Here is a 27273-nt window from a genome sequence, read left to right as displayed (position 1 = left end):
AGAAAATGGATAGAAATTAACTGCGACGTTTCGACAGTAGGTCAACGCCATTGGCTGGGGGGCCTCCTTTGAGGACCATTTGCCAATGCGTTGTTGAGTTCTGACTATAGCAGCGTTTACATGAATGCGACAGAAGTCGACTCCAGACGTTCCCGTACCCAACTCTTTCTTTGGGGAAAGAGCAGGTTTCGAGAAAGAAAGGCATGACTCGTCCTCTACTTTCTGCCTCGACGTTTTAGCCCTTTCCCTCAAAAATGGGACTGGAGTCGACATCTGTCGCATTCATGTAAACGCGGCTTATAATGCTCACAGATCTCGCGAACACTCCTAGAACGGCAAGTACTTCGAGTATTCTCGATTGCTTGCCGCGATGCTTCTATAGATGGCGTCATCTCCAGTGCACGCGTAAACAGGAAACCGACGTCGGCTGGCAGCCTTCAACGTGGAGGCCATTTGCGCCTGCCATGCCTGGTGCCCAGCTACAAGCCACGAGTAATCCGGGCGTCGTTTATTTGCTCGGCCGTGGGCGGCCGCAATCCGCGTTGACCCTCACTCCAAAGCGGTAACAGCGAAGCAGCTACTTTTTTCTGTCCGGTTAGTCTTTATTTTTTTCTAGATTTTTTTTCTTTTTCGCTCTAACAGCACTCCCTGGGTGAGCATTAAATTCGTCCCGTACACACACTGCTCGTAAGAGGCGCACTTCTCTTTGTTTACGTCACGCTAAAGACAAGGCTGTAAACGGACTTGAGGGGAAGTTTTAGCTGGCGTAATTCGGCGCGTAACAAAAAAAAAGAAGAAGAAAGAATTCAAACGGGACAAAACAGCCTCGCCTCACGCGTCTGTTCGCCGCCATCGGTTTGGCTGCAGCCTCCCTCTCAGAAAGATGGCCTCCACCGCGCATGCGCTAAAAGCGACAGTGGGGTGCCTTTTTAAGGACGCCCTGAACTGAGCGTGTCCAATGATAACGTTGCATTTTTTCTCACCCTTTCTAAAACAGAAAATCGGCGGCAGTGTTAACACTTTTGCAAAAATACTGAAAGAGAATCGTATGTAAGGCAGTGAAACATCTATAGCGGGTCGGTCGCATGTTACCTATCCTGAAAAGTCGTGGGCACTCGAGAGGAAGCCAGTGCATAGTCTGGACTGACAGCAATGACGCTGAAGAGAATAACATTAGGATTTCTGCTCAGCGATCGACAACCTCTCCTGTTCCATTAAACTCCTCCTCCTCCTCCTCCTCCTCCTCCTCCTCCTCCTCCTCCTCCTCCTCCTCCTCCTCCTCCCTCTGCTCAGAGAAGAGGGCAGGGCAGGGTGCAGTGTACAAGAAATTGCAAAGGCTAGAACGCTTTAGCACGTTTGTCTGCACTGGAAGTAGTTTGGTCGAGAACTGATTTAGACAGAGAAGCTATCTTGGAATATCACTCATGTAAAGTTTGAATTCCAAAGGTCTTTACATTATACGTTCGTTTTAAAGCAGACGTAATGTAAAATACATAAATTTGGCTCATTTCAAACAGGAGTATCGAAGCCAGGCACGTATACAAGTAGGAACCCAAAAGCCACCCCCTCCCCCCCTCCCCCCCTTCCTACTATAGAAAAAGTTACTTTAGGCCCCTGCCGAAAAAAAAAATCTTCTCTACGTGCCTGATGCAAACCATACTAGAAATCTGCGTTTTCTGACTAGCCGTCGACAAGCAGCCACATGTTGAAGATAAACTGATTTTCTTGCATACGACGCACAGTGTACGAGACCAAATAAGTGTACCGATTTAATTTCGTTTCTGAATGTCAATAGCGGCTACGCCGGGGCTGTCAAATTAACTACAAAGTAGCACGCCACAAGGTGTTTCTGATTGTTAGACTCGACAGTAACTCGATTACTGTTACAAAATACTGCGTGAGCACAATTAACCGCCACCAAAGAGCAGCCTAACTGCTATAAAGGAAAGTTATTCGAGATTCGCGCATCTTCGTAGTAAAAAAAGAATTATCCTGGTACGCAGGCCGCTAGCGAGCTACTACTGCCATGTTTGGACAATCACGCTCAGCAAGTGTACTGGCCAGGAATGTTAGCAGGTTTCAGGGGGAGATTGACTTGATCGGCAACTAGAAGCAGGAACGACGCTAGTTAAATGTGTCTTGGAGACTTCTACAAGCTAAAGTGCATTTGATTTCAGGGGACGGTTGCAAGTGATACATGTACGAACAACTAAATATCGTTACAAAATTAACGGTCGCAGGCCGGAACCTCAAGACAACGAGAAAACCTTCAATCACGAACATTTGAGAAAGCTCAATAGCTTTTTCGCTCAATCCTTGGTTTTAAATGCACTCCAGTATATGGGTATACTACCTCGAAAGTATTTGTCAGGAAGACACGTGTCGGCAAAGATTACAGTGACGCGATATAATGACGGTTATCTACGTGTTATGCAGCAGCGCTGGCTGACTGTTTTGAGAAAAATTTGGCTGGAAGATGAGATGCCTGCGGACCCTTTTTTGACCAATGCCAACAGCGGTAAAAGAAAAATGTGGAGGTGGCTCTTAGAAGCACTAACTTGAATCATCACTCCACTCATGGGCGGACCGAGACTTCCTTATCTATCCGTGTTCAAGTCTGTGCGTCCAAGGCTGACAGTGTAACACTCGAGAAAAAGAACTGTAATCGGATACAACTCATTAACGAAGCGGCAAATTCCTCTCAAAAGGTACTCTCTATCCAATGGTTCCACCGGAGTTTCGGGACGTCACATTTAATCCCCGTGGTTAATCCCCTGCCATGCTAGCGTGACAGGGGATTAACTTATAGTGTGATTTCGGATCAGCTACGGATTAACCATGACGTCATGAAAATCGATAGACGCCATTAGTTAAAGGACCTTCTTTGAGGAATATTTGCCGCTTAGCTCTTTACTTGTATCCGACTATAGTATTTGAGCGCTGTTCTGCAATACCACACTTTCACGCAGCCGCCCCAGTAACGATTCCGAAAACAGCCTTAATCGCCGCTGGTGAATGGTTCAGTACCCACAGCAGCACCACGACTGACGTAAATATAACTCGCGAGGGTACAGAGCATGGCCAATCCTCTGCTCAGCAGCAGGTCACGACAGGCTTAAAATGGCGCCAGACGTAAAACAACGATGAAAAAAAGTTTGTTCGGAGAGCTTAAAGCAGCACCCGTTTTCTGTACCAACTGTCCGGATAGCTAGGCAGGTACTTAGCACGTACTATACACATATAATGCTACCACTACCTCTCCCTACATCTTCACATACCCTCCCATTTCCCGTTCACTCCCCACTATACCGTCAATGGGACCTAGCAGAGCAAGCGTTCCTTTTCTCCACGTCCTAGTAATGACCTCCGATAAAGTTGCTTTTCGCATCCTCCTTCCTCGTTTCCTAACTACAACTGATCAGTTCCGCGACATCCCACGTTTATCTAGCTTTGATTTGACGCGGTGGTCGCGATTTCCTCACTCCGAAGGAGACATCAATGCCAGCGCTGGACAAATGTCGGTGACGTCTTCAAGATGTTGCATCGACATATGACATGTACCAAATGCAAAAGCACTCGCTTCCGGTTCTCTGAACAATGTTAGTACGTTCATTATGTCAAGATGCGGCGGTGTAATGACGATCCCTCAAAAGGGCACTCTGTCCTCTTACTCATTTGTCGATCAGGACAAACGTAGGAAAGACTGTACTGACTGTAGTGCCTCACCATCCGCGATACAGCAGTGGTGCGGGCGAGGTCCTTCTATAACCTCAACTTACTATCCGTAGTGCCTCACGAACGACGGGAAAGAATTTTTTTCTTTCTCAGTGCTTCATTATGAACTAACCGCAGCGGTGGCCAAGTGGTTGAGCATCCGCCTCGCATGCGGGAGGTGCGGGGTTCGATCCCCAGTGCCGCCGGGTACCCACCGGTGATACAATGGGTACAAGCTTTCCCCTGGTCTGGTGCTCGGCTTATTTAGGGTGAAATGCTTGGAAAACGGGTTTTTGACCCCACCTTGAGAAAAAGAAAAATACCTTGTGTCATGGCGCTCTTTGGCCTTAGATGCCTTTGCGCCATAAAAATCCATCATCATCATCATCATCATCATCATTATGAACTAATCACGCGCGCAACCTGTGCATATATATTACTGTGTAAATATTTTTTGTGCATATTAACTCTCCCCCCTATCCTCTCTTTGTGTCCCCTCACCTCTTTCATTTCATTTCTCCATTCTACCTGCTAGCCCTTATTTCCGCTGCCCCAGCTCAGGTGCTTCAGCATCGATGGCAGATGCTGGGGCTAGCAAAAATCTTTTCCTTCCTTTTTATTATTTTATTAAACCACTTACTACTTACTGCTTTCTCGGCGCTCAGCAGGAGCGGAGGAATTAAATATAAAACATTCAGCTTTTTCTTTCTTTTTTTCCTATTAAAAGTGCTCTCCTCTTCCTTCCTTCGACTGGCGCCTCTGAGAGCATCGACTCATTTATCGAGGCCGCGGCTGGTCCCGTCGTCTGTGTTAACCCGTGCACTCACCACTACTTTGAGCGGTGGTAGGGCTTTTCATAAAGCGAGAGCTGACACCTCCCTCCTTCACATTCATGTTTACTCTATGACGTAATATTCATATTACGGGGACGCAAAAGTGCAGCCGCGAGAAAGGAAGCGCGACTTGCTTACGGGATCCTTTCGTGAGCGCTATGCTTTACGTAGGGCCATGTAAAAAAGCACTTTTTTTAAAAACGTAAACATTCACCACTAAGCGCATACGGACGGAGGTCTGCCGGATGGCACCAACTGGGCCACTACCACCGCCACGCGCAGGTAGAAGAGAGAGATTACAAAGACTAAAAAAAAAGAAGGGAATAGATGTGCGTCGCAGCCACCAATGTGTGCCTATACGACGACGATGACGACTGCATTCAAGCTACAGTACCTGAACAACCCTATCACACAGCAACATTTTCAACCCGTTCACTTAGTCATGTAAAACGAGCATCAATGCAAAAGTTGCTATCCACCCGAGTTGCAAAAACCTTGCCCTCATTTCCTTTGATACCACGATGTCACAAAGTTCACTTTGCCAAGTACGCTGTCTGTAAGTCTTCCAAGGCAGAAAGAACGCTGCTAATACGAACCGATAGAAAGCTGACCGAAGGTGCTTATGCTCTAGGATATTAGCTAGCGGCTGCCATACCTCTTCGAAATCCGGAAACGTGGAAAGAAATATTGCAGCATTCTGATAATTGTCTAGTTATTCTAGGTTAGTAGAGCCGCCTGTATAGGGAGTAATGAACCTTTCGCGCAGATGCAGGGTGAACAGACGATGTTGCATGAGGAAAGTTAGGCTTAGCGCGACAGTTAACGCGCCTTTCATTTTCTATCAAGGAAGATTGTGAGCGGAAGGGCACTAAGCCTGACTCCAGAGCACCCTCCATGTAACTCCCTCTTTTCAGAGGAAATAAACGTTTTTACCACCACCACCAGCTATGATTGTAGACTTTCAGAGTCTTTGTTTTTGTTTGTTTGTTACGACGACATCAAGTTCTGAAATTTGTGCGGTCTGTCGACTGCACGTATCTTCCAGGAACTGCCAGGAATTTCTCATTCTGTCTCTTGCACAACAACCTAAAGTCACAATATAGTAAGGATTTCCAAATCTCCGTAATTTAGAACTCAGTAGAGTTTATTTCATAAAGAGATGTGTTAGCATAAATATTGTCTTTTCTTCTTTTTCGAAACTTTGGTTCTATTTAAACTAATTGGTTTGTTATCCAAGAACTTATTCGGCTAACATTATGTGCTTCATCAGGAATAAAATTTGTGTTCAAATATGGCAACATGACGTGGAATTTATCCATAGTGCATTAAAATCGTCATCCAAAGAAGTTAACAACGAACCGTTTAGTTAAAACACAGTATGATAATCAGCAGAAGCAGAATATTGTTTCACAAGTACATATTCTAGTTAACAGGAGTACGAAAGTGGAAATAAAAAAAAGAGTTAGGAACTGCAGTTTGTGGCAAAAAATGCTATCATAAACTTCTGTAGAATAAGATTCAGTATCATCTGAAAAAAAAAAAGCAGGAGACTAGATTATGGCAGTCGAAGAAACCAGACCGGTTGGGGTAGGGTTTCATTAACGTAACCAGCCGGTACGTTTTCTTTTATTTATGCCAAAAGGTCGAATAAGTAGTAAAAAAATAAGCATTCTTTTTGAAATCTTTCCACGAGGTTGTGAAATTCGATCAGGAATTTGTGCAGTCTCCTGGAGGTCTGCGAATTCCTTTCAAACCTGATTACCGATGATTACCCAAAGGATACCTTCATGACTAGTATTAAAGTATATTAATGTAACCGACGACAAAATTTCTCTAACAAGAGTAGCAACGCAATTAGATCTTGTCAAACATTTGCGATAGCACGCGAAGGATGTTGGAAAAATGACACTGTATGATAAATCAAAATGAAGCCTCGTATTTTTAACTGCAACATGCAGGCAATGAAAAATAACAAATTCTGTCGAGTCGCTTTCTGTTTGCGACACAAACTTTGTGCATTCAGGCACTTTTTGCGCACGTAGAACATTATTAAGCAACGCTCAATTTCACGGATGGCCACACGCGCCGCAATATTCTGTGGTTGTTTAATTCGTCTGATGTGAATGAATAACCATTTAAAAAAAATTCGCGTGAATTAGGTACATTTTAACTCATGACAACTATTGATTGGTTGAACCTGATTGCCATAGATTTCTAGTCGTGCTTAATGCAGCTAGCGAACAATAATGACAAAATGAAATGCAGATGGGTGCGATGAGGAATGAAGCAGTGGTATTCGTCGGTATTCCCGAAGTCTTCCTGTAGTATGAACGCATGATGAAGTCTTAAGTCGTATTTTCAGTCACTATTAAATAGTGTCTTCTCCTCCTCCCAAGTGAGTGAACGAGAAAACCAGTAAAAGACAGTTTGAAGTCATGAACTGTTTACGCAATATAACGTATTGACTATATCTTGCTTTTGCAAATAATCTGATTTTAGAGCTCAAATAAAAGGCATCAGCCTCGCTGCCAATGTATTTTTGCACGTGAGCATGGCTACTTTGCAATGCACTATTGTTCTACAGGCAGAACACGCTTTACAGAAAGCATTGCGTTCAAATCGTTGTGTTGGGTAGCAACACAAAGCGGAACGGAGTTATTTCTTCATGTTAATGCGGCAGTAACCACAAAATCTCATTTAATACAAGTCTCCGTTCGCAAACAGAGAAACCCCGGAAAGCCAACATTAGATAAAATACGCTGGATAAAATTGCACAAAGCGCCGCATTGAAGCGTACTTTTATTTTTTTTCTCCAGAAATTCACTGTTTTTATACAGTGACATATGTATGAGAGGCATTCCACGGAGCTCATGACGCAGTGAAATAAGTGCAGCACATACCGCACACCCCCTAACTGTCAATCCTGACCCATGAGTGTGATGCAGGTATGCACCTGTCAAATGAGAGCACTCGCGAATGACACCGCACCTTCTGTGACAGCTTGGACCAGGTGAGACTGATCAGTGAGCCCTTCGCGGGGGTGGAGGGGGGGGGGGGGGTGAGGTGCAGTCGGGTCAGCTAGCAGTATCAGGTATTCAACCCAAGGGGAGGACGCGAAGTCTGGGGTACTTTAACGGACATGCCACTTGCTGGATTGTGATGCGCTTCTCGCCACCAGGAAACGCCAACTAAGGAAAGGCGCAAGCTCTACTACACTCGCCGAAAACTATAAATAAACGAGGCGCCACTCCAACGTAACTGCACCCCAACCGAAATGCGTTACTAGGCTCCTCCGAACGCGGACTCAAAGCCAGCGACTGAACGACAGATACTCCCTGCGTCATAAAGGGGCTTCCATTCCAAGTAGGCAAGGGGGCGTCTGCGCGGGCAGCTAAAATTAGAATGTTGTGCACGACGTGTCTGCGGTGTTGACGAACCCGCGAAGCCACTCTGGGAACCTCCTGGAGACTCCAGACAGCCGCTTTGTTCATAGCCGAGCTCTGCCGGCGGAGTACGCAAGATATAAACAGTTCAGAAGGCTCTGCACGGAACTGTTACTGACGCAAGATTTGTCATCACAGCCTGTCAATAAGCTCGCTTTCAATCCGTCAAAACCTGACGTTTGTATTTTCTGAATACACTTCCCTTAGTTTGCCTAGCGAGTGAAGCAAAATATAAATAGATTTGAATGCTAAAAAATAACAGAGGTATGGTACAATCTCTGAGCAAACATTGCAAGAGGCAGAGTCGCAAGATAGTGTCGCAAATAAGCACTCATGACGGCAAATGCAGAGAGCGAGGAGGACAGACACCATAGCGCATGTGATGGCCTTTTCGCTTGCTCTGTGTTACCGGATCTGCATTTGTCGTCACGAGCAAACAACTCGCAAAAACAGCAGCTACCGTTATCAGACATGCTCTGTTTTCGAAACTCACCGCTAGAGTTAAAGAGTGTCCGCGTACAGTTTTTCTAATACATTTTCTTCATCCTCTCCACCAAGATTCTTCATATAGCTGCTGCTTTCTGCATGATTGGTGTGCACCAGCTATAGTTGAGCGTCGTCCAACGCATTAACGTGTCCAACCTGTTATGCTTCTTGGGCTGTATTTTTATTCTTTGTGAAGAGACCGAATCGAAAGATGATACATTCCGTTATGCTTGTCTCTCGTCAACTTTATTGCGAAGTTCCGGGGTTTAAGCACGATAGTGAGTTCTTGTGGCTAGGGTTACCAAAACTCGTTTTCTAGTAGGTAACGTGTTGCGAGTTTTTGAAAAGGCATAACGTCATGAGAGGAAACTTCGTGCTAAGCGGATAAAAAAGAAGAAAAGACAAGGAAACAGTTACATTCACGGTCCACCTTGAGTGCAGACAGACGCGCGAAAGTAGAATTCCGGCAGCATTGTATGAACTTCGTAACTGATGTGAAATATAAATTACGTTTACCCCCCTCTCCCCTCTTCCTTCCTCGGTTATGGCCAAGAAAACCAAACCATTAAATAAAAACTAACGAAACATTTTTAACGGCTTTTATTTTCCCAGAAGCGTTAAATTTATGGGATAACATTGACGCTTATCACTAACTATTATTATACCTCTAAACACGGAACCTAATATCATGGGGACGAGTATACTAACGACACGAAGCAAAACAGACTAGAACCACACGTGTTGCTGGGGAAACTATGCAACGTCGGGTAAAAAACGGGAAGTTTATAATGCACTGCGCTTCGGCGAATATGCAGTATTTGTTTAATTTCTATGAACGGAAACTGCGCTTCGAAGGTGATCATGCTAGCTAGTTTTCACAAAGCAGAAACTGGTAGCGTTTGGAGCGTTCGCAAAAGCAAAAAAAAAAGCTGACCGAAAGAAGTGTTGACACCATTCTAGCAGACCCTTTTGACGTCACTCAATGTCTCGACCAATCAGGACTGAAGCAGCCAGATTTCACGTTTTCGTTAATCTTCTGAAAGTAAGGGAGTAGTAGTAATGATCTCTTTTTGCTGCTGTTCGTAAACAGCTGAGGATTAAAACTGGGGGCTTCGTAGACATAAAGATTCTATTGTTTTATGCACACAAACTTCTGGCATCTACTTTTTTAGTGGTACGTGAAAAAAAAATCGCGAATAAGAAACAGCTTTACAAACCCGGATCTGCTAGCCAAACGGGCATCACCGGCTGATAAAGCGCGTAGCGTAGCCTGATAGATCTTTTCATACGCTGCCTAACCAAGAGCTGGCAATGTTAGAATTGCCAACAGCTCGCCGTCCGGTCCATAATTATGCGTGCCGTCCGCAGAGCCACAACCCCCTTTCCCACAATCTCCGCTCAGCATCTCCGTGCTTGTTGTTTGTCGGCGTATCGGCAAGCCAGGTGCTTCAATGCCAGCCCTCTCTGTCTACGTTTAAATATACTCTTCGGCATTTCGAGCAGCGCGCGTGGGTCGTCTCCCGTCGGGGAACACAAGTAGGGGGCCTTGTGCGTCGATGAAATATCTGCACGCGACGGCGGAACACACTGTCGCAACGTCTCCTAGCGCTGGTTCGTCTGTGGCCAAAACGGTAGTCGCCTCCGAGAAAAGGCAGACGTGGGGAGAGGGCGCCACAGGAACGCCACCAACGCTCTTCTGAGGTCGCGCTCACCGCTCTTAACGCGGCCGAGCTGGAAATAGCCGATCGAGAAAGAAGGCCGCTTTAGGGGCTCGCATGTACGTGAAGCTGTTGGAACGACAAGATTGCGAACGAACCAGTGACCTAGTTGAGGAGGCCGGCTGCGGGAAAAGTGGCTCACTTAAGATGAATACACCGGGTTTCAGGTGGATGTAGACAAGGTGGTGGTAAAGGCGGGTTGTGAGGTAGTTCCTAGGGCTGAAAATTACTGAGATAACCCAGGAGGGGTGCTCTAATCTTGCTCTATTTGTTGTTGCTGTTGTTTGTTGATACGTTACAAGCAATGGTTGTGGCGTATTGTTAGGAAGTAATATTACGCATAAAAACAACTGACCCGTTTATTAATTTCCCTATATTCTTTTTTTTTTCTTTACGGCAAAAAGGGCTTTTTTGCATAACTAGTGTGTCTTACAGATAAAGCACGCTTTACAGAAGCTGATACGTAATGTTTTTTTTTGTTTATGGGAAAAAATGCTGAAATGACCTCTGAACAAAGAAGAACGATAATGTGTTAATGCTCTATTTGTTGTTTTTGTTTATCGATACGCTAAAAGCAAAGGTTGCAGTGTTGTGCTAGGAGCAAGTATTACGCATAAGAACAACTGTCCCATTTTGCAATTTCCCTATATTCATTTTTTTTTCGGGGGAAAAAGGGTTTCTTGCACAACTTGTATGTCGAACAGGCGAAGCACGCTTCAAAAGGGCTCACACGGACTGTTTTCTTTTTAGAGGGAAAAAAATCGCTGAAATGGCCTCAGAACAAAGATAAACTATAATGTGTTAATGCTCTATTTGTTGTTGTTACTGTTGTTTGTCGATACGTCACAAGCAAAGGTTGCAGTGTATTGTCAGAAGCTAATATTATGCATAAAGATAACTGTCCCATTTTGCGATTATCCTATATTCCTCTTTTTTTCCTTGGGGCGAAAAGGGCTTTTTCACACAAATTTTTTGTCGTACAGGCAAATACTATTCATGGGGATGATACGCAATGTTTTGTTTATTTTTAAAAAATTGCTGAAACGGCCTCAGAACAAAAAAGAACAATAATGTGTTAAAAACAAAGGCTGTGTTGTATTGTCAGGAGTTCATTTTACGCATAAAAACAATTGTCCCATTTTGCAATTCACCTGTATTCCTTTTTTGTTTCTTCAGAAGAAAAAGGGCTTTTTTGCAAAACTTATGTGTCCTACAGGCAAAGCACGCTTCAGAGGGGCTGACACGTAATGCTCTTTTCTTGTGGGAAAAAAATCGCTGAAATCGCCTCTGAACAAAGATGAACTATAACGTGTAAATTTTCAGTCAGCAAAAAAAAATCAAACGAACGAATCAACCTGAACATGCAAATCGTAAAATGTACATTCCTGCAGAAAAATACAAACGTGGAAACTGTGCAACAGTGTAAGGCGCTGTCAGCCTAACACTGTTGTTTTTGGCACATCTATGAATTTCAAAGCTGCAGATCTGGCGCTAATGTTGCAAGATTGTTTCTTTTTTTATCTCATCTTGCCATTATGTGAGGATGCTGGCACACTCCTTTCGCTCGCTATAACCGGGACGAAGGCCATCCAGGAAACAGGCTTTAGCGGACCTTACCGTAAAATAAGTGCGCAAAATCAGAACCTGATGACGTTATGCAAACCTTGCACATTTCTTAAACAAGTCAAAAGATTAAGTAACACAATCATAAACTTAACAAATGACATCAACATCTATAATATCAAACTCTCGAAGAATAAAACCTCAGGACATCTGCAGCGTACAAAGAATGATTTTTTTAGCATATCTTGGCGCGCCACGTGTCGACGAATACTGTGCTCTAAAGGCCAAGATTTGTTTGTGAAACCTGTTGACCTAATTCAAAGGACATGTTACGTCGCCATAATTCATAACCGATGAAAACCTACTACAATTCAGATAAAGTCAATGGTCGCCAATAACAAAACATGAAAAATCACTGAAAATGAATCTAAGGAAATAAGAAAGGCAACGGATGAAGAGCTGACAAATAAGTGCGTCTGTTCGGAGCAGACGTGTTCGGCCACCTACAACGATGACGTCCTCCGCAACATTCTGTGACGTCATGAACCGGAGACGATGAAGCGTTGCGAAGTCAGAAATAGGAACAGAGGCTAGGGCAAACATGCGCCACCCTATTTATAGAAACTTCGTCTGGCAAACAACAAGCCAAAGTGGAGACCGCCAGCCCTCTCTTCCTCTCGCCCACCAGGACCCCCATTCCACACTCCTCTTCTTCTGCACATAATCGAACACCTTGTCACTGACCTAGAACATTCTCGAGCGTTTCACAAGGCTGGGTCCTGCACTAGCTATTGACGCTGGCCTAGAATAGCTAAATAAAGGTAAATACATCGCTGATGAAAAGGCAATGAACGCGTCAAAAACACAGAATAAAAGATGAAGCAGCTTTTCCTATTGCTCATTTTTCTCCCTGTTCTGTATTATGAAAAAAAAATAATCAAAGTCTGCTTTTGTCACAGTCTTTCAAGAAGCGCTTTACTCAATGTTGTAAAAAGGCTGCGCATTGAATTTCTCTATTTACAATGATCTTTTATATCATGTCACCAACACGGCGAATGTCAATTTGCGTCAAGAAACGCAGCTTTAGCGCTCAGAGATTTAAACTGCTTTTTTTAAATTCTGCCAAAGTCTGAAGCGCAGATTAGTGAAGACTATTAAGGCCTTTGTGAGTTAGTTCGTGCACTGTACTTGCTAAAAAAAACATGACGTGCTCAATATTTGATGGGGGCACGTATTCAAGTGTATGACACATGCCATACATGTCTGTGTACGCGTTATTCAGAGCCGTTTTTTATGTTATAGCGACTGAATAGTAGTTTCCTGGGTCCTTACTTTAGGCAATAAATGAGAAAGAACAATCTTTACAGTTGTATAACATTCTATACTAAGCCACTGTCGACTTGAGTTCATTGTTGGCACCGAAATGTACCTGTCACAGAATGCAAGCAGGGATACTCAGACAAGCAGCAAGCAGGGATACTAAGACGCTTAGCGATTCTATTTCGCATGTCGGTTCCACCGCTCTTTATAGGCCTGAGTCCGCTTCTATTTTCCACTTCGTTATGCCTACAATCCCCTGACACTACAATTATCGTGGGAACAGGTAAAGATGTAGTGTTACAGCACAGTTTACATAAGAAAATTTGACAGTGGAGGCGTTTACCTTGCGAAGATAAGAAATATCAGAACTGCTAGCGTAACTGACATCGAATTACAACGCGCGACCCCATTCAGAGTTAAACATTGTAAACTGTTTGAGAGAAAATCTTTTGAAATTATTGAAAAAAAAATTGACTAAACCAGGCCCGAAGACAATTTTATCTCGTGTGCAGTACTTGCGAATTAAATGTGTGCTCGAATACATATAATCATAAAGCCTTTTCATGACATATTAAGTAATCCTCGGTACGAGAGGACGCGTACGTAATATATTTGCCACATTCAATTTAATCGGTGCCCGTTGTAGAACTAGATATGTAATTTGAATTTTATTTTCAGACCCGCATTAATGACAGGTGCACGAACACCTGGACAGGAACATAAAGCTGAGAAAGAATCGAAGGCCAAACGCACTCTACGCATATTTGTCAATTATGAAGCGACCCCCGACGCCATCGATCATTTGCGCCCGCTCGCTCCAGCAACTGCGCCGCGACCTGATGATGACAGGAGGATGCGACCTCGGAAGAAGGTGGCACGTGAACCACGTCCGCTATAATTGACTGCCCCCCTTCGTCCCCCCGGCTGCCACATCGGCCTCTTCGACCCCCCACAAAATGTAGGGCGAAGGCGGGGGTGGTAGTGATGCCCCCGAGAAAACGACGCTGTAATATTAGCTCCCTGACTCACGCAAACAAGTCAACGGGCGAGCCTGACACCCCTCCCCCTTCTTCTGCCCGCAGGGAAGGAAATATTAGAAGTAAAAGCAAAAAAAAATGCCGCTCGCCAGCCCCCCCCCCCCCCCCCCCCCCCCCTCAGTCTGTCCTTTTTCCACCGGCCCCGTTCCACCCAGCTTCTTGGCCAGAAGCAGCGTTGGCTTGAGGACCAGCTCTCGAATGTCTCGCTTTCTCTTTCTTTCTTTCTAGCGAGGGGGGGGGGGAAGCTTTCAAAGCGGGAACAAGCTAAAGAAAGCTAGCGCGATAAACAACAGCAAAAACAACGCAGCGGCAGCGACCGCGGCGGGACAAGCGCAACGCGAGCGCGCGTCATCTTCGCTTCAGCAGTGTCAGCGCATTTTGCACACGGCCACAATTCGCCGCCACTCTCCGGGGGCGCGAGCCCCTTCCGCGCGCCAAGGTCACCCCTCCCGGTAGCCTCGACGCCCTGGAATGCTCTCACGAAGGAAACTACCGCTAGATACATGAACGCATGTTACCTCATTCGATATTTTTTTATTTATTTATTTATGAAATACTGCGGACACTAAGTCCAAGCAGGGTGGGCGTACAAATGAGCGAAATAAGAACTAAATAACACTGGAAAATAGACAGAAATAGCACTAATTGGTTAGACCTCATGGGGCAATGGTTGATTTATTTGATTACAATCTATTATAGTTCGTGGGAAAAATGAAAACTTGTAGGTGTCTGTTTTGGCGAATATAGGGGTTAGAAAACTAGGGTGGTAATGTCACGTTTCTCTGGCAGATAACAGCTTTAAGTATAATGAGGGGCCAGACCAAATTTGTTCTCTAATAAAAGCGCAAGAAACTCTAACCTGAACATTTTTCTTCGTAGTTCAAGTCGTTCAATTTGGTTAATTTCCATCAATGTGGTGGGGGAGTCAGTCTTTGCATATTTATTAAAGATGAATCTAACAGCCTTTCTCTGTATTCGTTCCAAATTGGCTATGTTAGATTAGCTTCAGTTCTATAACAGCAGTCGTATATCTTAACTCATAGCTTAAGCTGTATATCTTCACCTTTAGATATTCTGCTTCAGTTACGCTCAATCACCGATCAGTTAGATGAGCGGTATGTGGTTGAGTAGTATGTGGAATTCACGTAAATGCTAGACTCGAGAAACGCTCAGATGAAATAGCGTCTGAGTTGGAATGAAGAAAAAAAAATCGGGCGCTGTTTTATGAGAGAAAAAATGAGAGCAACTAACTCAATAACGCGCCCTAATGACGGAACTTCTAGCCTTTTCTGAGTAAACTCTGCGGTGCTTGAATCATAGCGCGAGTTTTTTTTCTTAATTTGATTTCATGGTAACATGTAAAGCTCGTAGTGTTTACGTAGTTCACAATATCCGATGTGACGGCCCAAACGCTACAACGTTACCGACGCGGTGTTAGGAGAGACTTGAAGTCCTCGATATTTCACAATTTCACCTTTGCGATTGGACCTGGCCACAAGATTGAAGCAGAAAAACTAAACCGACAACGTTCACAGAAGAGCGGCCTGCCCGTTGTCTCCGCTCGTTTCTTGAGTGTGGAATCGGAAAGTGTGTCAAGAACTAACAAACGAGCACGACCGCGATTACTCAGTTACGGTTGTTCAATTTTAATGTATTTATAGGGTTGTACTTGTTTTTGCAGCCCAGGTTAAAAAATAGGTGATGTCAGCTAGCATTTTCTCAAACGTAATTCTGGTGCTTTGCACGACAGCCCCGTAATTATTGCGATAATCAACAAATATCGTGTACCACGTCTTAAAGATAGTGCTGTTTGAAGTAGTTTCCAGGAGAATAATGTTGTCAATGTAGCGCTTGATAACAAGAGCCGACAACCTGTGCATAAAGTTTTTTTTTTCTTCTTGAAGGTAAACCGTGATATGAGGCTGGCCGCCTAGATAATCATTTTGAAACGGCCAATGTGCAAGACAGAGAGAGCTTTTCTCGACAAATATAGGATCCGTACATTTGATTTCCGGCACCACAACTTACACTTGCCCTTAGAGGACGTTCTTTCTTATAAGGAGAGAGTGAACGCATCCGAAACTATCCAAAACAAGTATAAGTGCGAGCTATGGCAATTTGAGGCATGCTACGGGGACCCGCCTACGAAATCCTGCAGAGTTCAAAGTTTAGAAACCAGGCAAAAGAATTCTACCGACTCATTTCTTTTAGAGGGCGAGTAGTTTACGTCACCGCTCACTGAGCTTTACATCCTAGCATAGCACTGTCACGGAAAGCGCTGCATCTTTACGCCTCCAGACATTTGAGCAGCATTCACTGGTAGATCTACGAAGTGGTCACAAACACTGAAAACAAAGACGGCAGAGGCGTTGCCCTCTTGCAGACAAAGTTCTGATCTCTTTTAAAGGCGTAACTGGCTCTCCAGCGTCGAACAGCCACAGCAGCGGCATTCGAAGTATGTTCACACCCCCCAGGAGAAGCTAGGCGCTCGATTGCCAAGGCGTTCTAAACATAGCCCTGGAATCCTTGCTAGTTTCACACTTAAACAACAAATGACCGCGGACGCGTCCTTAAAATAGGAATAACGTTCAACGTTCCCTGTTCTAGCCAGCACATCGACGTTTCGGTTTCGGTTTCGAAGCGCACTTTGTCGCACTGGAATAATAAAGGTTTTAGCCACTTTTCGAGCACACGGAGGTGTCTTTCGCGGGAAGTAGAGTAGGCGCGTTACGCTGAGGACGTACGCTAAGCTCTCGCGAGCCTGGAAAGCGCCGTCGAGAAAGGGGAAAAAGGTGTGGAATTACCGTGTCCCCATCACGCTGGATGGGTGTCGGCAACGACGGCGGTGGCGGCGCTAAAATCCAAACCGGTCCTGGCTCGTGGCGGGCGCCGTCGTATGGCTGTGCACCAGCAAGCAAGCAGGGGATCGAGCACCGATCCCCCCTTCCTCTACCCCTCTCTCCTTGAGGCGCTCTCTCTCTCTCTTTCTTGCTCTCGCTCCTCTGCTGTCGTTCACACCCGAGGCGGCGGGTGTGAAAAACGAACGAGCCACACGGGCCCTGCTTGATTGGGCGCCGGTTGTTGAGTTAATCCAGCTGATGGAGGCACATTCCAGGCGGGTGTGGGTGGGGGGGGTTGCGGCGACAGGCGGCCTTCGCCGAATCCGGCGGACACCGAGGCAAACTCCGAGGCTGTCTTGGGAGGGGGCTCTTCGTCGTATTCCGAGTTCTCTTCGTGGCTTTCGTCGAGTGGCGGACGCCTTGTACCTCCGCGGGAGCTCCCCTTGCTGGGGCTCGCTGGGGCGGGCGGAGCGCGGTTTTTTCGTAAAGTGGGCCGGCCCCGGCAGCGGAGATGGGTGTAAAAGCGGGAGGATGGAGAGGAGGAGGGGAAGAGGAGCGAGGTGAGAGGGGGGAGCGGGTGAACGCTTGGGGCGAAGGAAGAGAGGGCGCTCGGGTGGTGCGCACGGTGTTCGAGAGCCTCTGGCGGAGGAGAGAGGTGGAACAGAGGGGAGCGGTGGGAGAGGACGGAAGATGCCTTCACCGCTGCCGCCAGTGCCGTGGCTGCCTCGGCGGCGGCCTGCAGCTCTGCCACTGCAGCGGCGCCGTAGTAGACTTTGCCAGATTGCCTGTTTTTGCAGGTATTCGAGGAGTGGAGGTAGGTGAGAGTGCAGGCTCAGTGTGAGGGTTGACCCCTGGGAAGGTCGCGCGCGACGAGGCGTTGGAGAAGAGTAACCGAGATTCTCGACCGAGATTACGGAGACCCGGTGGGTGCCGGCGCCGGAGACGGAGCCAGACCTTGGGGAAAGGCCTCGCGCGGTGATTTGGGTTCGCGGAAAAGCGCCCAGGCAGCAACGGAGAGCTGAAGCTCGGGGACTAGACAGAAGTAGTAAAGCACCGTGGTTCTTTCTCTTTACTCTTTAGCGTGCACGCGTTGCTAATGCAGAGGAAAAAGTAAGTTAGCTGCGAAGTTGTCGAGTGGTGTACGTTTTCGGAATACAGCGTCTTCGAGACGGTCATGCGCCCAGCTGCTGCCACCGGCCTGGTTTTTCCAGTCAGTTTTGCGCGCGAGAATATTTTGAGAGTCAGCGCGCGGAAGAAGAGAGAGAGGGGGGTTGAAGATTGAAGAGGGAACTCAGAAGAGCTGGAATCTGCAGGAGAAACGGCGCGATCCCCGAGTTTTCTGTCTCCGCTGAGCAGTTCTTTGTTTGTTGACTCTGTGGAAGCAGTGAGGGTTGTTTAGAAGAGCTAAGACGCTGGCGCCTCCGAGCGCTCCGGTAAAGCAAGGGGCCAAACTAGGTCGCTTAGAAGTGCTGAGCACTCCATGCTCGACTTGCTTTCGGAGGAAAGCAAAATAAATATACAGCTCTAGAACAGCAGAAATTATGTTCATAAGCACTGATCATGGAGCGCCATGCTTTCCTTGCGTTCCTTGCGTCTTTATTTTTTCTTCGGGGGAAATTAAGTTCTAGACCCGTGCGGGCCAAAATTATTAAAGTTGACAAACTCCCAAAGCGGTCGGTGGTTGCTGGATCAGATTTCTTACCTAAACATAATTTACGTAACAATGCAAACTACAACAACCAATGTTGACATCCCGACGCTGACAAAAAGAAACATCTTATGATTCGCCTGCAGTACTTGTATATCTTGAGTTAAATTTCATTATGATCAGCTCTATGCTGTTTTCCTACATGATTCACTAACGTTGCTCACGTCTCGTTTATAGCTCATCATTTACTGATCCCTTAAGGACCCTTCACAGGGTATTAGCTCACAAAAGAACTTTGGAATAATTTGTTCACAGTAGTTTGAAGACATGAGCGGGGCAGTAAAAAGATTTCAGGGAAGTGGTAATCATTAGTGTATTCCGTATGCATCGTAAATAACCGAATGTTATGCTACTGTATTTTGTACAAAAAAATCTCGGCGCAAAAATCTGGACAGAATTTCTGCACGAAATGCGTCCTGCCTAGTAGAGGACGTTGTACGAACTGTCACGCTACCTATATTCCTGTCACAGAACAACATATGTGAGCATGAACTTATGTCAAACGTAATAATAGCTACACGTTGGAAGTTCGAGTTGTCCGGACGCTGTCAGCGCCTCAGCGTTAACAATGTAAGATAGCCGTGTGCAGCAATGGTAAGCTGCAAGAGTTACGGGGCCCAAATCTTCTACAAGTGACCCACCATCGCGTAACGCGAATTTTTTTGTTCCGGTATAGATACCTTTATATGTAATCCTACTTCGAAACCATCATCATCAGTAATAAAACCCTTGCAGAAAATGAACAAAATTTCTTTTCATAAATATCTTCCACCGTCTCTGCAATGCATTATAGCAGCCAGTAATGTTGAATTAATAATTGTTTACGTCATCTAAGTCACCAAACACGTTGAATGACCGCGTCGACTAAGCATGACTTAGATTTTTTATGCATTTAGCGGTTGTGACGTAACGGAGTATATGCCAGCTATTATGACGCTATCAAACAACGAGGTCTGTAATCTCTAATGTTATCTCAAAGGCTAACATAGAATGTGTGTCCAAGCTTTCAGTGTAAACAAATTCCACGCTCAGTCAAGAAAACCGTCCTTACACTTGCTTTTAACTTGCCATGTAGCCCGTTCCGTGCACTTGCAAGTACCAGTGTTATTTAACCCAGATGTAACAGAAAACGTAGAAGTGACAAATCGATGACTAAGCTTTTTTATTATCCCTCCTCTCCTCGCTTCTAGTCAGCTCGACTGTGCTCTTCAGTATTTGAAATATATCCAGATTTTTTTTTCAAGATAAAGACTCTTTCTCGCGGCCTAGTAAACAGAGGCGAAAAGAATAGTAAACAATGCAGATTGAAAAGGATTCTCAGCACGAAATTACATTTTACAGAAAGCGACCATTATAGTCCGAGCCAACTGCCGTAAGCACAGGCTCACTGTATGCACCGCAAAGATTAGGGGCGAAGGGAGGGGAGAGGGTAGCGTTGTTAATGCGTTTCGTACAAATGACCACGGAGGCCACTGATGAGTCGGGCCGAAGCAGTGCCACCCGGGGCCACAAGGTCGCTCCACCGTGTGGCGACTTCTCCCCCCCTCCGCTCTCCGCGAAAGGGAGAGGGGGGAATAGGAGACAGTCGGCGGGGCGTTTAGCGCACTCTCAATTCTCGAATTAGCGGCGCGCGGTTTCTCGGCTGCCAAGCCGAGCTCGTGAGATATGACCACGGAGGTGGGCGTGCTGAAGGCCAAAAATAACACTGCTGCCGCTAGCCCGCGGCCGAGTGTTACTGAGACGACCAGAGGCAGCGAGCAGTGCTTCCGAGCGCCCCGAAAGGGGAGAGGGGGGGGGGGGGGTTACGTTATGAGAGGGAAGGTGGGTGAGGAAGCAGCAGTAGCGTCATGGGCAACGGGCGAATGAATTCTTCACCGCAGCGTGGTTTACTGCCGGTTGGAAACACTGGGGGGGGGGGGGGGGGGAGGGGCTGAGACAGGGCACTGCATTATTCAGCCGGCTCAACGACATCAGCTGTTTGCGGCGTCGAAATGCATTCGGGCGTGCCAAGCCAAACTCTTCTCCGCGGCCTATGCCCGGTCGAGAGCGGAGAGGCAGTGAGAGGGGGGGGGGGGGGGGGTGAGAGGGATAGCTGCTTCGCGAGCCACATATCTGGGAGGGTGGCTTGAAACAGCACGCTAGATGATGGCTTGAAACTTAAAGTGTGCGAGGATCAGCGGGCAGTGAGAAGCTGCTCCACTTGACTTGCGCAACAGTGAACACTGAACGATCCCGCGCTGGCCGCTACTCTAGCGTAGCGAAGACCCGCACCGGACAAGCCATCTGCTCATGCGCAGTGAACAGGTGGGAAAGCCCCCCTGTCACTGCGCTGCGCATGTCCAGCGTCAGTTGACCGCTTTCACCAATAATTATATTCTCATTTTGTCACACTTGGTTGGAGCGTCTAGAATTCTTCATACGTCAAGCGTTTGTCATGCGACATTTAAAAATTCAAGTATACCAGCTAAGACTGGCAAAATCTGGTATTTTTTTTTACGGTACATCAGCAGCTTTAATTTTCGGGGCGGTTCTTGGACTGCATGGGGGTCCTTGCTTACTTGCAGGGATTTAGCTATAGGCTTACTAATGTGCACGCGAATTAATCGTACGTCGACGTCCCTACGATGCATCGCACTTTGTTTTTTCCAGGTAGCATAAAGCGCAATTAAACACGGTGCTTTCTTATCTCGTCCTCGAATGTGCACAGACCATTCCGACTACACACTCATGGAAATATCAGTACAGCTTAGCATTCACGAATTCCGAGTTCATTTTTAATTTAGTTATGCCACCACATAGACAACCTTCTTACAATTGATAACAGAACGCTGTGGTATGCTGTAACTCGAAGCAGTCATAAACACAAATTATTGTCATACAAGGCTTTCTAACTTTTTTCTAGGGGGTAATGTTGAACAGGAAGTGTAGCAAAGAAAAATATGGCGTAGTGTTTAAAAGTGCGAAAAATATAATCATGGTGGTCTCTTAACATACATCAGAGCTCCTACTACAGCCGTCTACTAAACGTATCCACTTAAACATTCACTCAGGTTCCTTAGTAACATCTGCAGCGTCTAGGCGTGATGAAGACTGATAGTTTTTAAGCGCATGGCAAGGCTCACCAGTTGTGCCCTATCTATGCCCGCGCATATTCAGACGACAGTGCTCGTCGCATCAGCCAAGAAGTTTAGCGCGATTACCATGTAGCATCAGAATTTTACTGGGGCCTTTTCTGAATTTTCGTTTAGAGATGTCGCTTTATAAACGCAGCGAAACGAGCGCATGCACAGTTCTACCAAAACTTGCTTTAATACACAACGCATGCTAATTACTCTGCGCGTTAAGCACATAACCATCATCATCGTAAACGCTGTGATTGTCATCTGCATCATCAATCTTGTCACGTAGAGTTCAGAACAAAGGACCCTGCAAGTGTTGTCAGATCAGCCCCGCCCTGCGTCAGCTATAGCCTAACAGACATTGTGTTATTTGTTCTCTCTATTATATGCTTGTATCTCATTTATCGACTCTCTTACCTGCACACATCGAGGCAAAATGATTTTGCGATGTTGAGCTGCTATGGCCACCGTAAGTCCTGAAGATAACATACACCAAAGTAAACATGCACGTGCACTTGCATGCAAGCGACCTCAGGCAAAAAAAAAAAAGGATAAATTTCAACTTACTGGTCCAGGGGCTCGTCAGCAGCTGGAAAGAGAGAGAGAAAAAAATAGCTTTAATGAAACAGCCAACAGAAAGAAAATATTCTAATGTCGAGGTGCATCACGACAATAGAGTGTCAGTTTTACCCAGTGCAGGTATAAAACATCCAGGCGCACAGTTTTAAGCGAATGTTTTTCTGGTTTATTCCTTTCACATTTGCGCCTTTGGTCATCTCTGTCTTGAATGCTATAACCGGCAAATAACACTGCCTGCCACTAACAGTCCTGGCATCATAAGAGACAGCGGCAAACGATAAAAACCAATCAAATTTACAAAATGAGTCCCCTGTAAGATATTCATTAAGACGGCTGCTGTTGTCGGATACAAGTTAAGTCTGCAGTCAAGCTCCTCCCACATACATGACGCCACACATTCTTTTTCCGTGACAAGGAAATATTTCTCTGATGAAGCTATTCTTGTTACTTGGGAAAAAAATGCGAATCGCAAGATGAAGTTATAGCCGCGACGATTTTGATGCCTCTGATTTGTTTAATAGAGCAAAGAATTAATATGATGATTTCGTTTCCTGCTGTAACTTGTTGCAGGAGTAATACAGCCAGCCCTCTGTGGTCCATAGACTGTTATTATCCAATGCTGTTTGTTAAGTTGCATCCTACTAATGTAAACACGTAAGTATTGTAAATAGATCAAAGAGACTTGACTCTAGGGTAACATCAGCCCAGAGGTAATTCTCACTTTAAATTCTTTTTTTTTTCCTTTTCTGGCCGCCCTCTCAGTGAGACTGCCATTAAGCAATTGCTAGTAGTGAAATTAGTTTTGTGAATTAAGTTATTTGTCTTTTATTTTCACGCACCCGCAAGGAGCATGGCACTCTACAAAGATGGTGCACGTTACGAGAAGAATGCTACATTACACAAAGATAAATGACGCAGTGGATATATTATGCAGAGGAAGAAAATATGGAAATAAGAAAGTAATAATAAAAAACGCAGAGAGCTTAAGGCACGCAATGATATATAAAATAAGCATTAATGTATGCACAAGCAAGATCATAACGAAAAATGCGGCAAAAAATCATCACAACATGTGTACTTGTGAGTTGTATAGACAGAGAGAGCTGTTGATGGGATTGCCATGGCAAGTGCGTTTTCCACAAAGAACGGCTTGTAGTCTCAAGCTCGTACGTGATGGTACTCGGATAAAAATTATAACAGCATTTAAGGAGGATCGATGTTATCGCGCAGCATCTGATAAAGGAAAGCAATATCATGCTTTTCTCTGCGCACGACCAAAAGAATAATTTGGAGATGAGAAAGCAGTGAATCGCAATCAAAGAAATGTCGCCTGCCAGTGTATCGATCATAAACTATGCAGACTAGTTTATGCTGGACTCGCACTTTTTTCTGGGACGTTGCTGCCGAAATAGCATTTTGAACTACAGAAGAAAACTCCGCGCGCGGGCTTGACAGGCTTCGAAACAAGTGCACTATGCAGCCATAGTGATGGTTTTTTTTTTTTTTGCTAAGCGTGAAAGAGCGCTAGGTCAGTGCAATGACTGAGCCCCAACAGAAGAAGTGTGGGTACGAAATTCCAACTGGCAGAGAAATGTGGCGCCATGATCACGAACGCATGAAACTCGATTGATTGTATCCGAGGCTAGGAGTCAAGAAAACGTTAGTTTGTTGCGATTGTGAGTAACAGACATAACCGGCATCTTATCTACATTAGGTTCAAGGCGGTTCATTTTGCACCATTCGTCAACAGCGTAGATATCTCCTTGTAAATGCAAACACTCGGTATCATTCCTAACCTGTCGGAACACCTTTAGGTCATCGGCGTATATTAGAGTGACATACTTTTTAAGTGTCGCAAATTAATAATTCACAAACACCATAAATAGCAGAGGTCCAAGGTTAGAGTCCCGAGGAACTTATAGTATCTGATGGCTCTATATCGAATTTCGTTGTGAAGAGGTACATTTTCACACATTTGCGCTTCACAACATAGTAATTACAGCCTGCTTTCGACGCTTGACTTACGGTGCAACTGGAATCGACCGGACCAGCGATTCCATACGAATCTGAGAAATATTTTGGCGACTTAATTTGTGGACATGATATATAATACAAAATATTAATTTGGAAGAAAAAAACGGGCAGTACACAGCTTTCATACCAGTATATACAGAAGAACAGTTGCTTTCAAAAAATGAAGTTTCTGTTAATGGCATAAGTGTTAAACAATAATTGCAGATTCGCTAGAAAACTAAATACCGGAGAATGTCTTCCGTCGTATCTGGGGCACCTCACAACCTCGCAAATATGGAACCACACCATAAACCTTACCAAAATTTCTTAAGACACTCTATACACTGTCCATACACTTCTGCCTGTAAAGTCTATAGACTCCCTATTGACAAACCCCAGAGAACAGTCTATAGGCAATACAAATCCTACAGACAGTCTATATGCATCTATATATTTATGGCCATACACGTTTAGTAGACTTTAGTCTATAGACAGTCTATTATGAATAGACAAAAAGAAATATCTATAGGAACGCAATAGAGCTTACAAAGTCTATAGACTGTCTATAGACCATTTTTTAAGGAAAGCCAGCCCAAAATACTTGGACTGCTCCGTGTCGCATTGGAGTCAAGGAGCTGGTTCAAGCCCTTAGCTTCGTGGGAGGCAGTTCGGGTCTACACTGGCTATTAAATAGGAGAGAATTGTACAGTACAGTGCACAGGAGTACAAAGGTATGAAACGGGTCAAGCCTAGACTTCAGAACGACTTAGGTGACGCATACAGCCTTTGTCTAATAATGTTTAATTATTTGACAGAGAGAAATTTTTTTCTAGGGAAAGGCATCCAATGCAGAACGCACTCGAAGCGCTGTTAAAGCGCGAAACCTAGCTGCGCATAACAACATTTTCTTCTATCGGAAAGCACGTAAGAAAGAAAAAAAAAGGCAGACATCGGTTACACCTCTTGACTGATCGCCCGTGGATGCGTTGGATAACGTGACCTGGCTACAACTTTCATTCACGAGACGCGAAAACGTTCGCTGAACGTGGTCACGGCCGCCATTGGGGATGAAAAAGAAAAACTTTTCTTCCTTTTTTTTTCTGTACAAATATATGTAGCAGAAAATGGGATTCCCTCCCGCTTAATATGCGTCCGCGAAGTCATGTCATGACAGACTCCTGGAGTTCAATTGCTGGTGAGTAGGAGCGTGATTCACGCTGTCTGGATGGGAGACATGTCGAGAATGTGCCTGTTCTGTGAAATGTCATGCGATTGAGGCATGCTTGAAGTTGGACGCCGTCAGTCGATGTGCTGGGGAGAGGAGAAGGAATTGGGGAAAGGAGGGTAGCAACAGATGTCGCTGTCATCGCTTCACCGCTGGAAAAAAGCGAGGACTCTGGCAGGTTCTCAAGATTGTTTCTCTCCGTGGTAAGCCGAGATGCGTCATGCCACCGGGGTCTATATGGGGCTAACCACCTGGGGGTTCTTTACAGCCCATCGCCACCGAGGACGCAGCTAAGGGAAAAGTACTGTTCAGCGCAAATGGTGCTGCACTCGCGCGGGGTAAACCCGTTTACTGGCACTCGAGATAAACTATAGTTGGAGCACACTAAGCGGTTTTAACGTCCATTTAGAAGACGCAGCTTACCGCAGACTCAGAAAATCAGAAGTACACTTATAGTAACAAAGTTCTTATCGATGTGCAGGTATGCTCGTAGCTCCGGTATAACAGAGGACATCCAGTTTGCGAACAAGAACGAATTAGGTTGTCGATTCTGCGCTCATATTGAAAATGTCTTACTGACATTATGCGCCTAGATTAAAAGTACTAAGAACAAAGAAAAGAATGTGCGTTGAACTCTTACCTATGAAGTTATGATTGGTTGGGTCACTTTCATATTGCAGCTCCCAGTGGCTACCAAGAAAGCGTTTTTGTCGCCAATGTGATTAATCGATTGAATAATTGACTGGTTTATTTATTTATTTATTTATTTATTTATTTATTTATTTATTTATTTATTTATTTATTTATTGATTGATTGATTGATTGATTGATTGATTGATTGATTGATTGATTGATTGATTGAGTGAGTGAGTGAGTGAGTGAGTGAGTGAGTGAGTGAGCGAACAAACAACCACCTTTATTTTTGAAAGCGAGGTATGTACGTGCCACTCTGTGTGGTGTGCGGAGCCGATAGCTTTTCAGGGATGCTCGCGTGAGATCACACGAACTACTTTGACCTGGCAACGGCAGGAGAAAATATAGACCACTATAAAACAGGTAACCGCAGAATATTGTGAACATTTTCGTGGAATTCCAGATATATGTAAGGAAAAAACGGCCGATTTTGCTTCACCAAGTCTGCTCCTACGTCAAACTCCGGCAACGGCAGAACAAGTTATCCTTTCCTTCCGGCGTGATACGTAAGAAAGACGAATCTCATCCAATAAACAAGCCCCAAAGCGCCAACGCCCCGAGTTAACGAACACTAAAGCACAAATAAACACAACAAAACCTCGACGCGAGGCGCCATAAGTGGAAACAGGTTGTGACGTAACAGCCGTCTTCGCGGCGCGCCGTGTGACTCAATCGGCGCCACGACCACCTCCTAGGCTTGCTTTTTTATGCAAGGTGTTTCAGGCCAAGTGTCTAAAAGGAAAGCCGGGAAGGAGGGGGAGGGGGGCGTTTGGCAACGCGTGTTGTCTACAGAAAACATTTCGTCCCTTGAGGGGCCGCCGGGGATTCCGCTGACGACGAACCTCCCTTGTTGAGCCTATTTTAACGCGTGCGCGGAGGCGGCGGAGAACTCCCGCGTCGACTTTTCTGCATGGCAGCGCGGCTGATGCGGCTGACATGAGCTAACGCCCCTCAGACTTGGGGGCCAGGAGGATGAGTTTGG

General features: G+C 45.4%; 1 protein-coding gene across 1 annotated transcript in view; it reads right to left on the bottom strand.

Annotated features, from left to right (window-relative positions):
- The window catches only part of bt (projectin protein bent), a 206807-nt gene that overhangs the window by 133032 nt on the left and 46502 nt on the right, over positions 1-27273 (bottom strand). Inside the window, exon 3 of the mRNA XM_077644518.1 lies at positions 22349-22370. Coding sequence (XP_077500644.1) covers positions 22349-22370 — 22 coding nt within the window. The remainder of the gene's footprint in view (positions 1-22348; positions 22371-27273) is intronic.

The sequence above is a fragment of the Amblyomma americanum genome, chromosome 11, assembly GCF_052857255.1.
Source record: "Amblyomma americanum isolate KBUSLIRL-KWMA chromosome 11, ASM5285725v1, whole genome shotgun sequence".
Lineage (NCBI taxonomy): Eukaryota > Metazoa > Arthropoda > Arachnida > Ixodida > Ixodidae > Amblyomma > Amblyomma americanum.
The sequence above is the reverse complement of the archived record's forward strand: the minus strand, read 5'-3'. Positions and strand labels throughout refer to the sequence as shown.